This window comes from Rutilus rutilus (genome assembly GCF_951802725.1).
Source record: "Rutilus rutilus genome assembly, chromosome: 4".
Classification (NCBI taxonomy): domain Eukaryota; kingdom Metazoa; phylum Chordata; class Actinopteri; order Cypriniformes; family Leuciscidae; genus Rutilus; species Rutilus rutilus.
In genome coordinates this window covers 41,437,725-41,452,699 of record NC_140212.1, presented here as the reverse complement: position 1 = coordinate 41,452,699, position 14,975 = coordinate 41,437,725, and the positions used below count along the sequence as shown (strand labels likewise).

Below are 14,975 nucleotides of genomic sequence, written 5' to 3'. Positions count from 1 at the left end.
AACCTCAAAAACCGAGAGACTGGATATGGCTCAGAACGATGTCTCTGTGGTGGGTCACTAGCTCCCTGGATTGGGCTAAATGAGCCAATCGTCCAGGTAATTTAGAATACGGATGCCCTGGAGCCGCAATGGGGCCAGAGCTGCATCCATACACTTCGTGAATGTCCTCGGGGCCAGAGCGAGGCCGAAGGGAAGGACCCTGTACTGGAACGCTCTTTCTCCAAAGGCGAACCTGAGGAACTGCCTGTGTCGCCGTACAACCTGGATGTGAAAGTAAGCATCCTAGGTCTACTGTCACGAACCAATCCCCTGGCCGAATCTGAGATATGATAGCTTTTAGCATCAACATCTTGAATTTCCCTTTGTAAGGGCGAAGTTCAGTCGGCGGAGGTCCAGTATGGGACGCAAACCGCCGCCCTTCTTCGGGCTCAGGAAATAACGGCTGTAAAAGCCCCGCTCGGCTTCCCCTGAAGGAACCTCCTCTCTATTGCTCCTTTGAGAAGGAGGGATGAAATTTTCTGCTGAAGTACAGAAGCCTGAGTGGCGCTGTCTACTACAGTAGGAAAGACCCCGTTGAAACAGGGGGGATTGCGGCAAAACTGAAGAGTGTAGCCGAACCGAACTGTGTGATTTATGCCTGCCTGCCCAGCCGCCATGTAGGATTTCCCAATGAGAGGAAGTAGTCCTACATGCTTTAGAGGGGAGGAAGGGGCGCGACCTCCAGGACGGCGCAGACGACGGAGCAAGATGGTCGGCTAAAGTCTCCTCAAGTTGCCGCATTAGTGAGGCGCGCAGAGAAAGGCTGCTTCCAGGATCTGGAAATCTCGTGATGCAGATCACTGAAAAATGGCAGCTTTCTCTGTTGAGGCCTATTTTATTTTATTTATTTATTTATTTATTTATTTTTTTTTTCATTTATTTTTTTTCATAAGCGTCGTGCTCATGACATTTGAGGCAGGGGGCGCGCTGATAACAGCGTGCAGATTGCCCGCGCTCGACTCCTCTGCGGCGGTCAACCGAGAGGGGGAGGGCTGGGCGAGTCCCGTAGGAACTGTCATGTCTGTGTGTGGATGTGGGCGCGGGATAGCGGGCATATTTACCACACTGAAAACATAGTCCGCTTGAGTGAAGTGAATGCACGTTGGTTTCGTTTTTATTTAGAAACCTTGAGACATGCAGAACGTAGAGCTGTGCTTGTGTGTAGAAATGGGTGGGCCTTTTTTTTTTTTTTTTTTTTACACACATAAAACACCATCGGCCGTGGCCGGGACACCAGAAAATACACTCTCTTGGGGATTTATCTGGGTAGCCGTGAAAGGCATTTGTGTGCAGGCAAGCGGGCAATGGAACCGGCTTGTTGGCTGCAGAAAACACTGGACCAGTCACATTTGCTGGCCAATCAATAGCGAGCTTCTCCGTAGCGCGCGAAAGTACGTCAACGAGCCCCGCGTAGGCCGCAGTAGGCCGCGCTTCCTGGCCGCTCGGCGGGATAACCTCGTCGGCGAGAGTAGGCCCGAAATCCTTGGAGTCGGAAGCCTCGGTCAAAAGTACATCCTCCAGCCCGAAAGAGACCGCGTCGCGTGCTCCCGGGCTGGGGCGCAAATAATCGTGCGAAAATTCGACTGGCGTGCCGAGGGAGGGAGAGAAAGAGCGGGGCTCGTCTGCTCGAACTCCTTAAGCTCTACATCCGAACCCCAAGTCGCGGATCCTCGAGAGGCCTCGGGAGCGCGACAGGGGGAGACAAATGATTCCCTCTCAAAAACCGCGTTTTAGCCGCGATTTGAGGGTTTTGAGCAACAAATTTTCACAGAATTGCATTTTAGACGATCCTATGACTGCCTCGCGCGCATGTGAAAAGCCCAAACATAAACATCACTTACTGCGTGGGTCGTCGTTAGCGATGTAACGAGCACATGGCGGAGTACAGCGTCGGTATTCCATGGCAACTTCACCGTAAGGAGAAACAGAGTTCCGCTTGAACAGTCGCAGAAGCGCCGAGAATAATCCAGAAGTCGTATTTTTAGAGCTCAGAAAAATCACGAGCGAAGGGCAAACGTGACCGCTTCGTTCTGAAGGCAGAGAAATCTGAGGAGCAGATGGCGCGCGCGAATATGTAATGATGCGACGTAAGAGCGTCGGGGCGGAGCCAGATTGCGCGGGCGCCATCAGCCAATGAATTGGCGTGATTCTATAGGGCTTCAGACAATCGGCACATTCAGAGAATATCCCACTGCGCTATCCGCAGCGTTGAGTGAACCTATGAAAGAGAACTTAGTTGCAAAGAACGGCAGCTACGACTCGAACATGTGTTTGTCCGAGGGAGAAGGCCAGAGCCTTTTCAGATGTTCCTTGGAGAAGCGTTGCGCCGGGGAGAAGAGGAAGAAGGGTGAGAGAGAGCGTGCAAGAGGAGAGGGTCTCTCCTTTTAAAGGACATCTGCTTACGCCCTCTTTTTGGGACAACAGCGAATCGGATCTTCTGATCTGAAGCGAGAAAAAGTTTCTTTGTTTGTGAAGAAACGCCTACTTTGACTTTGTCGTGTGAGAGATAGAATTCGTATTTTCTTTTTCCGAAAGATTGTACACACAGAACAATACATTTTACTGTAATCTCCTATGTGTGACTGGTTCAGTAGAAACAGGACGGTCAGACAGATACCAAGGATGACAGGTAAAGATAGGAGAAACATAACGTTACATTCATATGCATAATAAACACACAAATAAAGTTTGATTGACACACAATAAAATTGTCAGTATTTCCGTTATGGCATGTGAAGACACTTGAGAAACAAAGGAATACATATCAAACATTTTAGGGGTACTTTTCCCTGAAAAGTTCCATGAAGTGTGTGTGTGTGTGTGTGTGTGTGTGTGTGTGTGTGTGCGTGTGTGTGTGTGTGTGTGTGTGTGTGTGTGTGTGTGTGTGTGTGTGTGTGTGTGTGTGGAATGCAGTATCTGGAATGTCTTTGAGGCTTGTCACGTGATTCAAAGGCATGTGGTTTTTACAGAGAGAGGGGGTTTTAAACAACAGGGTATCTTCTGAGGCAATGTGTGACTCAAATGTCTCTCTGGAGAGCCACAAAGATGCCATTATGAAAGTCCCAGCAGACTTCGGGGCGTCGTGAACAGACCTCTTGTCTTCTCAGACAATGAAGGATGTGTTTGCGAGATCGGGATCCACTAATTTGAAAAGCAGCTGACCGGATGTCATTGTCATTGTTGCTACAGTATTATGCTATTATTTGAATTAAAACAAGTACAAACTTATTCAAACGAGGGCTCCAAGCTCAGAATTCTGCTCAAATCCAGAGTACTACCCCGTATCCCCGGCCAGCCAAGAGAGAGGAGTCGGGCTTACAGAGGGATGCAGAAAACTGTCTAGGTAACTAGGTGAGTCGGCTATGTATATACCTCCTCTCGAGCTGATTAGATATAGCCTACCATTTGAACGTGCGTCTCTCGAACTTAAACAAACTTCAGATAAAACGTCATTTGTCACTTGAATTCTGCAATCTCTCATGGTGCAGACATGTAAGAGGCTGACAATTAGCCGAAAATATACTAATTTAATTAGCGACACTTAGCCTACATTTTAAAACAATATTTCTATGATTAAATCACTGACAGAGACTCTTCCCCCATCAACCAGTCACCGTGGTCATAGTTAGTAAGTGTGATGACATCATCCATAGTGTGACAACATCTGCTGTTGGTCTTGGGAATTGCCGTTTGGTATCTTTGCCACAAATTACTTCCATTGCCAGTCAATCGGATACACCTGTGACCCATGTTTAGGCACTCCTTTAAAAAGAGATCTCCGCAGGGGCGGACTGGGACCAAAAAGTGGCCCTGGACTTTCTGGCCCACAGCAGCCCACCACATCCCACATCATAACACCAGTAGCGGTTTTAGGCACGGGCGAACCGGGCAATCGCCCGGGGCGGCATTTTTGGGGGAGCGGCGCCGCCGGCACGAGCAAAAAAAAAATAACAAAAAATCTGCGTCGCGAAGCGGTTTTCTATTATCTATCATTTTACTGTGTGGGGAATTGGCAAATTTGCGCCCTCTGCAGCTGCAGGCGCCCCTGCTTGCTGAGAAGATGCCGCGCACAGAAGCTGTTTGTTTGAGAAGGGGAAAGGGGAGGGGGCGCGGAGTCGCGGATGACAGTTCACCTCTGGGTCTCTCCCAAATGGAACGGACAAGGGGGGGGGGGGGATCCATATAGTTATCTAAGTCAGTCACACCTCGACTTTCTTCCAAATAACGCACATTTCATTCATAATATTATAAATACAGGCCTCTATATTTCCTGCACATTTTTGTTTTTCTGAATGGTCTGAATAAAAATAGGTAATACAAAACGATTACTTGGTCACCACCACCAAGGTGAATTGGTTTAGTCTTGACTTCTGGTCGTGACTCGTGAGTGACAGTTGGTATGGGGGGGATCAGGGGAAATCTGTTGATTGTCAATGTCAAGTGCCAAATAAGAGATGGACAAGAAAGGTCATTGTATGTAATTCAATGTAGAATTCAATGTAGAACCGCCACTGCATAACACATTGGCACAATAATGTGCAGAATAATTTTTAACACCACTTATAGCATAAAGATATAACACAATACAAAAATAAATTCTATTTAAACATTAATTTTAAGTAACAACATATATTAGGTCATATTTGTAAAACAAAGGGAAACAAACAGAAGAACATTAAGACACACAACATTATTAATAAAACTATCAAGACAGAATATCAGCTAGTCAGGGGGAGCTAGAGCCGTCAGAGCCTGCTGAACTGCTACTCTTTGCGCCAAATGTAGGCCTTTAATATGTTAATTTGAAGCATTTCACAGCATCTACCTCTAATGCTTTTTTTAACACGTAACCTTTCAGCTCCACTTTTTCTTTACTTCCTCTTGTCATCCATGGACAATTATAATAATTATATAAATTATTATAAAATAATTATCTGGTTAGTGAACAAGTCAGTGCACGATAATGGACAATCGACAAAATAAAAGTCAAAACGACACAGACAGAAGGCTTCATTTTACCTGAGTGTTCCTTGGCGAATATTTCAATATTAACATGAGCGGAGTGGAATAAAGAAAGTGTTTAGCAGGATTGATATTCAAAACGGTAAGCACGCGCTGCTTTGTTTACAGTTTGTGTAACTTATCTGCAGCCGGCAGCGTCGGTTTCTCTTTTTGAATGATGAATATGAATATATCTGCAGAAATAGACCGTTGTCTCATTTACACGCAGACGCAGAACGCGCATTCTAGCTGACAGCCGGCTGTAGTTTTCTCGGTGTGTTCAAGTGCAGCTTTTTTTCCCACGACGCGAGGCGACAACACAGTCGGCTTTCATCAGCGCTAGTTCATCGGCGTCGGCTTGGTGTGTTCCAGGGCGTGAAAGGGGGCGTGTTTCAAGATACGCAATGGAGTAGACCAAACTAATTAACAGGGAGGGAGTGCAATCCACTCACAAAACACTTGTCGGCCGCGCCCGCGCGATCAACTCACTCACCCATTTGCTAGCCTATATATATATATATATTTGTGTACCGGGTGGGCCGGCCCACTTTGGCCAGCGGCCCACCGGGAAAAGTCCCGGTGCTCCAGATGGCCAGTCCGCCCCTGGATCTCACAGAAACACTTATTTACTTTAATTGTTTTCATTCTATTATTTAATGTTACCTTCATTTTGTAGTAAATAAACTTTTGAGCCTATAATTTGGTTTACGTGTGTCCCTTGTTTTTGTTGCTTCCCTTGAGCCAAGGGTCGTAATAATAGCAACAAGGTCAACCCCGCCCTTTATCATAGCTTAAGACTTAAAGTTACTAAAAGTTGGTCTCAGCAGCTTTGTGAGTAGGTTTTAATGGAACACCCTTAACTAAGAACTTTTACTGGAACTTGGGAGAACTCTTAGTGGTGAGATAAAATGTGAATATGGCCCCAGAGAGCTATCTGATTTATCAAAATGAATCCATTTACACTTGATTACATAAATGTGTCTCCACAAAACCAATATGACATAATATCTTCAATTCCGCTATATGCAGATTTAATGGAGTTAACGTCACCAAAAGCAACAGACATGAGCTGCATTTTATTGATCATCAGCTAATTTCAAAATCAAAGTCTGCAATAGGAGAGAGTGGGCAACAGAACTGGTAAGATCAAACATTCAAATGGTAGGCTATATCTAATCAGCTCGAGAGGAGGTATATACACAGCCGACTCACCTAGTTACCTCAACAGTTTTCTGCATCCCTCCGACTTCTCACCGCCACCCAACTTCTCACTCTTGGCAGAAGTACTCTGGGTTTGGGCTTAAATCAGAGCTCGGAGCCCTCTATCCCCTCGAACAGCACACCAAATACGCTTATCATTTGTAAGTGTGACCTTGTGAAAACAACTACTACAGGTAATCATTTTATGTTCCACATGGTTGAGTGAGCAGTCCAATGGTGGTGAAGTCTTCCACTGGTTGTGCTGGGTAACAATGCAGTGGGGAAGGAGTCCAGAATCCATTTCAAGTCAAGTCAAGTCACCTTTATTTACATAGTACTTTTGCAGATCATTGTGATCTCTCTTTGTTTCACCCACTGCTGTTGGATATGGAGGTCCTGAGGAATTTGTATGGCAGTCACAAGCCAAAATCTTAGGAGTTAGTCTCTAGATGGGTGAAGGGCAGAAACTGCATATGGACCAATGAGAAGTCCTGTCCTTCTCAGGCTTTGTAACAGAGGTCTTATTGCGCTCTAATCAGTCCCTCCAGAAAAACGCGATTATGCGATCGCATGATTCCATGCATAATCAGCCAAAGTCCGCATATTTATGCGGGGGGCGCATTTTTTTAAATACGCCGCACTTTTGCCGCATAAATTGCAGATTTCCGCGTGCAAAATATGCGGGCTTGCATGATTTCATAATCCCCGCATTTTCGTTGCAAAAAGTCAGCAGAAAGTTGACAAATGTTGGGTTTACTTCACACAAGCGCAGCCATTTCCCCTGTTGCCATGGGAACGTTATGAAGTGACGTAATTACGCGACATCATTGAAAAGCTGCAAACCCCGCGATAGGCCTATTTCACAAAAATCCGGTCGTATCTTACACCGCAGGCCGTGCTTTGCATGTTTTCATGGAACAACTGGGGAGAAGTTAAATCACGTCAGACACAGAAGGCAAAAAGACGTGTCTGTGGTGTGAAGGAGTAAGTTAAGCAGATGTTGAAAATGGAGTGTTGATGCTGGTTCGGGAGTGATGCCCTGACAAAACATGTTTATATTGCACTTGATTGTTATCTGATTTGCACGTCATGCACTTTTATTTATTATTATCAAATGTTGGCAAATTAAAATTGTTTGTAGAAGTTGTTTTCTGTAACTTTCTTAAAAATGAGTGAACATGGAGCAGTTTTTCCGTGAGCGGGACTGGAAAACCCGGAGTGGATCATGAGCGGAGTGATAAAAGAACGCTTAGAGTGGAGAGAGGAACATGCTTTTGCTCCACTCCAGGCTTTGATCGCATCCCCCTAAGCAGGGTGAATAGCCTACACCTCGTCTTTCCCATTCAAACTAAAATGAAGACATTTATTACACTATTAATGTAATTGGTGTTGGGCAATCACTTTTTTTCTCTCTTTTTCATCAAACTGCAGTTTTTGCAAGTTCCCGCAATTTTCGCAAGTTCCCGCAATTTTTGCAAGTTCCCGCAATTTCATCGCATAAAATTGCATAAATATCCCGCATATTCCATCGCATTTTTTAAGAAATCTTGCCGCATAATCAAGGATTTTTGCCCGCAACAATCACTAAAAAACTCCGCGTTTTTCTGGAGGGACTGTCTAATTGGTATCTGGCTGTTGTCCTAGCATCTTTATCTGATGGCATTGTGTTAGTCTATCTGATGGCATTGTGTTAGTCCACCAAGATTCAATCAAAATGTTGAAAACCTTTGTAACACTGCTTAAGTGTTCATTTTAACACAATTGAGTGTGGATTTAAACTCTAAGTAGACTTAATTAACAGCTGAGGTTTTTGCCGTGTATATTTTTCCTGATTATGTTCAAATTCTTTTGGTTCAAAACATATTCACACAAGGGGAGATGCAAACATACTTTCATTGTTTTGTAAGTTTTCTGCTCTCTCTTCTACAGTCTATACAGCGTGTTCCATGTAATCTGTAAATTGTTTGTAATCCTTTGGTGTCTGATAGGGGTTGCATTGGCTAGTCGACTAGTCCAGTGGTTTTCAACCTTATTTACTCCAAGGCCCCTCTCCTCTCCCAATCAACACTCCAAGGCCCCTAAACCAGTTTTTTTCACAAAACATTTGCATTCTAGTGTTATTGCTCTTCAACTCCGTTATTATTTTTTTAAACAAAACAAATTCAAAATAGATTTAAACCTTCAGTGTTTTTTATTAGCCTGGGTTTCCCCATGCTGCCTTGAGCGCAGCGCGATTTTATTCACGCTGCTAGGCAGTCTGGATACCATGGACCAGATTTTCCCCTCAGCTAGGGAACCAATCACAGAACGGGGAGGGAGCAGCAAGATGATGACGACATCTATGCGACACACCGAAGCAGTTTGTTTATATCTATTGCTCCAACATGACAGACGTAAAAATATATGCATATTTTTAGGAACACATCTACAAAAATATGCCTGTATTTCAAGTTGATAAAATAATTTAAAATCCACATCAGTTTATTATTTACCACGCCCTCCCAGGATCTATAACGTTACCTAGGCTACTTTCACTTTTAAAAATTCATCATAACTGCGCGCGCGCGCGCGATCTGCTTGCAGTCGTCGAGATGGATGCTGAGGAGTTGAAGAAAAGAATAGCTAGTGGAGATTGTAAAGTTGTCGACAATACGTCATCAAAAATCAAGTCCAGTGTGTGGGAGAAATTTGGAGTTATCTGAAGAAAATATTGTGAAAGGCTTTGCTGCAAACATTTTCGTGTTGGATAGCCGCAAATGTGGAACTTCATCCCTGAGGAAGCACGCAGAAACTGTGGTAACAAGCAGTTCTATCGAACAGTATTTTTCATATTTAACACTGTTAAGTATGTGTGGTGTGCAGGGCGTGTTTGAACCCAGAATTGTCAGATGTAGGCTAGACGAAATTGCGTGGCAGATATAGTGTTGTAGCCGCGTCTGTTATTAGGCTACTCAGTTTTGTGGTAACGTTAGCCATGTTCTTCATGTACCGGCCTTTTGACAGCTTCGGCTGAAGTTGTCCTTGTGTTAATTTTTGTGTAATAACTTCTGTATGACCTGGCAATAAACATTTTTGTAAGTGTGTCTCAAAGAGAAAGTGGTCTGACGTTAGCCAGGCTAGTTTTTTATATAATTTTTAAAAATGTCACTGCAGACATTCTTTACAACTTAAAAGTACTCGCCAAAGGACTGCATACGGAATTATTAAATGCCAAAATACCAATGAAAAATACAAACATTGTTAATGTGGAAACTGAAGGCGGGTCATCACTGAACAGTTCCTCTGTCAGAACAAGCAATCGTTTCTATGTTTGTTGCGTCTGATGTATATGTGTAAACACCACTGATCCTCACAAACTTCTCTAAAACACACTTCTTCAGCGAGCATCGGTTATAAAACAATCAACAACTATGTGAATATATTGAACTGTGTTCATGCAGAAATACAATGTTATAGTGACCAGTCGAGAGCCCACAACATACATGGTTTGTTTGCACAGCAATAATAACGGACTCGCGTTTGCCTAATGTACGAGTCCTGTAGGACCTCCTTTACCTTCGTCATCCCCCAAGATTTTATTAACAGACTTGCGCGTGAAGCTCAACTTTCAAAGGATTGAACTGAAAATGCTCGCTCCGCAACAGTGAACACGCATCGTGAGATATTTAGTTTCAGTTTGCGTAATACGTATCCTGTGTTTATGAAGCGTTTGGGTGTTTTGAGCCGCCGTTCAGTCTGTATTTCACACAGCGCAAAGAGAAACGGCTCGGGCTGCTCCGAAACAATCACAGGATATGTATGAGAGAAGTGGTGCTTTTTTATTTTTTTTTATTTAACATATTGATAATTGTTTAAATTATATTAAGAATTTAAATTCATGTCAGATCATCTTGCGGCCCCCCTGGAGTCTCACTGAGGCCCCCTACACTGTAAAAAAATATTTTCATGATTTATCACAACTTTTTTTCTTTTGTCAAATCAACTTAGATAATTAATGTGGTTAAGAAAACATAATATTTTGAGATTCTGTTGATTAAACCAATCTCCTTTCTATTAACTCAAAATTTTAAGGCAACCAGGTTACTTACTTTAAGTTAAACCAACAATTATTTTTTACAGTGTAAGTGGGCGGTTGAGACCCCCGGTTGAGAACCCATGGGGTGCTTCTCATTTCTTATTTGTGCATCCTCGTTTCCTTTCCTCGTGTCTCAGCTCCACACCCTGTAGGATGCAAAGGAAGGCTGCAGGAAAGAAAAGGAGGACAGGAATCAAAGGAAAGCTTTTTTCATTGGAATACTTGATTTTTCGAGCGTCACTTCACAGCGTCATCAGCAGCGCTCAATCTGTCCTTATGTTGTTAAACTTTGGTTATTTAAGAAATTCATAATAAATAATAATAAAGCAAATTAAATAAAACCCTGTTGAAATATGTGAGATGTGTGGTTTATTTAAACTGCAAAGGTAAAGTATAAATTAAAATTATTGTGACATATGAAGGGGGAGGAGAATTTAAACTTGCGTCACGTTTAGTTGGTAAAACTCTTCCGCATAGGATACACCCGTGTATCCACGCTCATGACTCCTCTGGAAGCCTCCTCACTCCTCGATCCTCGACTCCTCGAGGCGCAATTAGAGAATTGATATGTCCTTCAAGATGGCTGAGCTCGATCGGTTTCCAGGTCATAGGATGGAGGATGGAGGACGGAGGAGCGAGGATTCGAGGAGGGATATTGAGAAGCACCCATGGATTAGTCAACTTTTATGCTTTGCCATGACGCTTTAAGCTTGACGTCGCTGGTCATGACCAATAGGATGCAGCAGGATAAGAAATCTTGAAAGTGAAACAGATAGAATGACAAATAAATGCATACTCTAAGAGCGCTGCACAACATATATATGATTAAACCATCTGGATGCTCAAAATTGATCGGGAGAATGCAAATTTTAAAAAACTTGCATTGTAATGCACAAAGCTCGCAATTCATGCACACCGCACACAGAATCATTCAGTACCGCAGAAATGTATTGTCAACAATGTTCTGTGATTTATCAATAAAATAGCTTAGAAAATGAAAAGTTCTAGCATTTATTTCTTGGTAACTAAAACCCACAGCTGCACTATTAGTAGAGAGATGCTGCCAGGTAGAATTAATTCACATGCAACTGCTCTCTCACATAATTCTCACTAACTCGTTCATATAAATGTAATCTTTACTGTGCTAATTTATCTTTATCTGATTTAGAACCAGCAGAAATCTGTAAGAAATATATAGAAAGACAAAAGAACTGATAACAAAATAAGCTGTTATGTAGGAGCGCTATGTAATATACAGTGGTGGTCAGAATTAATGGCACCCCTGGTAAATATGATCAAAAATGGTTGTAAAAAATAAACCTGCATTGTTTATCCTTTTGATCTTTCATTAAAAAAATTTGCAAAAATCTAACCTTTCATTGAAGTAAAATAATTGAAATTGGGGGGTAAATCACATTATGAAATAAATGTTTTTCTCCAAAAAACGTCGGCCACAATTATTGATACCCCTAGAATTTTTTATGAGTAAAATATCTCTGAAGTATATTCTCATTTATATTTACCTTTATTTAGCACACCAGGGTGACTAGGAACATGAAATTGTCCAGCTATGACTTCTTGTTTCACAGGAGTTTAAATATGACGAATACACAAAGGCCAAATTCCCTTAATCATCCATCACAATGAGTAAAACCAAAGAATATAGTTCAGATGTGCAGCAAAAGATTGTTGAGCTTCACAAAATAGAAAGTGACTAAGAAAATAGCTAAAGAATTGAAAATCCCCATTTTGACCATCAGGGCAATAATTAAGAAGTTCCAATTAACTAAAGATGTTACGAATCTGCCAGGAAGAGGACGTGTGTCTATATTATCTTAATGCACGGTGAGGATGAAAGTTTGAGTGGCCAAAGACTCTCCAAGGATCACAGATGGAGAATTGCAGAGATTAGTTGAGTCTTGGGGTCAGAAAGCCTAAAAAAAAATTATCAAACAAACCCTACATCACCACATGTTGTTTGGGAAAGTTTCAAGAAAAATCCTTGCTCTTCCAAAAATAAACTCCAGCATATTCAGTTGTCAGACACGACTGGATCTTCAAAAGGGACCGGATTCTGTGGTCAGATGAAACAAAAAAAGGGCTTTTTGGCAGCAAACCCACCAGATGTGTTTAGTGCAAACAGGGATAAAAAGTACCCCATGCCTACGGTTAAATACACTGCTGGATCTTCATCAAAATCAACACAAAAATAGGTAACTGAGCACAAAATGAAGCTTCTGCCATGACCGTACCAGTCCCCTAAACTGAACCCCATAGAAGATGAGTGGGCTGAACTGAAGAGAAGAAGCACCAACATGAAATTGTGAATCTGAAGGATCTGGAGAGATTCTGTATGGAGGAATGATCTCTGATCTCTTGTCAGTTATTCTCCAAACTCATCAGGCATTATAGGAGAAGACTCAGATCTGTTATCTTGGCAAAAGGAGATTGCAAAAAGTATTTAATAACAGGGTGCCAATAATTATGGCCAGCGTGTTTTGGAGAAAAACATTTATTTTATAATGTGATTTACCCCCCACTTTCAATTCTTTAACTTCAATGAAAGGTTTGATTTTTGCAATATTTTTGAATGAAAGATCAAAAGGATAAACAATGCAGATTTATTTTTTTACAGCCATTTTTTATCATATTTACCAGGGGTATGATTAATTCTGAGCATGACTGTATATTTTATGGTGCTTAATTTTAAACACCTTTAACCTTATTTTAATTATTCTCAGGTAAGGTAAAGTAAGTCAAGTCTGCTTTAAACAATAAGCATGTAAATTTCCATACTTAAAATATTTAGAATTAATATTAATCAATATTAATTAATATTTATTCATTAATTCTGACCACCACTGTATGCCATACATGTGCACAAGAAAACCCGTGTTCGAGTCTCAGCTCCAGGTTCAGGCTTATTTGTTCATTAATGACGTAATCAGACACTAGTCTACGTCGACTCCACTTTCATCACATAAATGTTGACTTTAAAAAAATCTGAAGTCGTTGAACCCCTAGTGACTGATGTCTTTAAACAGGAAAAATTGAAGAAGATGAAAAACAAAGACAGCAAGAGGAGGAGAGAAGACGTCTGGAGCGTTTGGAACGTGAGCAAAGGATTCAACAGGAGCTGGACAGAGAGAGTGAATCATCCAGACTCAAGCTTTCTCGAGCAACTGAGCGGCTTCGTGAAAAAAAGAGCTTAAGAGGTCAAGAGCAACATCATGAACGCACACAAGTTCTCCATCAGCAAATAGAAGATGACGCTGCTGCGATCGAGAGGGACGAGGTATGACTAATTTGGATTGAACAACATAACTGTATACAGCATGTGATAAAATACCACTTTTTACTGAGACCCATTTTTGTTTTGCATATTTATGTAGGTTACTGATGTTGAAGAAAAATTCAAAGACCTTTTGTTAAAGTACCAGATCACAGAAGATAAAGAGATACAGCACTATCAGATTTATGACAGGATTAAGATGCTCCAGAATGAACTTGCAATTCAACATTGCAGAGAAAACAACATTTCAGCAGGGTCTCAGTTTACATTTGATCATGCTATAAGATATAATGAGCTGTCTCTTACAGAGAAGCTCAGAGTTCTTGAGGCATCTCTACAGTTCATTCTGTACAACAACACTAAAGATGAAGATCAGCCGCTTGGCTGGGAGAAGTACGAATTTCTCTTGGGTTTGATGGAGCAGCTTCATGCCACAAATCCAACTTTGGCAAAACACATTTTATTAAATATACTTGACATGATCTCAGAGCTTTCAACACAAAGTAGGGACATTTTGGGTCAAATGTTGTTCAACAGAATCTGGACACCAACAGAAATAATGCTCTTCATTTGCAAAAGTCCAGCTATCAATTGTGATCAAATCGATTCAGTTCTCCACACAGCACAAACCTACCACCTGGACTGCATCCACGTTCTCTCTGCTCTTACAAATGAAAACCCTTTAATGTTTCTTCAAGAACAAATAAAAAATGACAAAGAAAAAGACGCTGACACAATTGTGAAGGAACTTCGTGAAGCAAACTGCCCAGAGAAAGTCTTGGTGCTGTTGAAGGATGTGCTTCGATACGTGGAGTCAGAACTACCAAAGTATCAATTGGTGGACCTTAACAAAGAAAAAATAGCAGATTTGAAAAGGAAAATAACTTATCTTAATCTTACAAACCCAGATATTAATATTCTGAAAGAAATCTTAATTGCCATGTCAATAGCAGTGAAAGACTGCTCAACAATCACCACAAAAGACAACACGAAGATTCAAGGCTATTTTCCAAGATGTACACAACTAGCATCATTGCTTTTGTTCCTACTGGCACAGTTGACAGAAAATAAAGGATGTCTTCTAGAGATTGGCACAGGTGAGGGCAAGTCCTGTATCTTAGCCATGTTTGCAACAATTCTGGCCATCCGTGGAACAAAAGTGGACATTGTGACAAGCTCTCCAGTTCTAGCCAGACGAGATCAAGAAGAGTGGAAAACGTTTTTTGAAATGTTTGGTGTCACCTCGTCTGTAGTACCTCCACTTTACTCAAGTTACTATTTACCAGAGGAACAAGAGGAACATCTAAAAGATGCTTACAGGCAACAAATAGTATATGGCACAGTGGGAGTCTTTGCAGCAGACACACT

General features: G+C 41.8%; 1 protein-coding gene across 1 annotated transcript in view; it reads left to right on the top strand.

The window, feature by feature from the left end:
* The window catches only part of LOC311289085 (uncharacterized protein), a gene marked incomplete at its 3' end in the record, with an annotated part of 76,482 nt that extends 61,568 nt beyond the window's left edge, over positions 1-14,914 (top strand). Inside the window, exons 4-6 of the mRNA XM_084406843.1 lie at positions 13,360-13,610; positions 13,708-14,775; positions 14,861-14,914. Of these exons, the coding sequence (XP_084262969.1) occupies positions 13,360-13,610; positions 13,708-14,775; positions 14,861-14,914 (1,373 nt within the window). The remainder of the gene's footprint in view (positions 1-13,359; positions 13,611-13,707; positions 14,776-14,860) is intronic.
* Between the last annotated feature and the right edge of the window lie 61 nt (positions 14,915-14,975).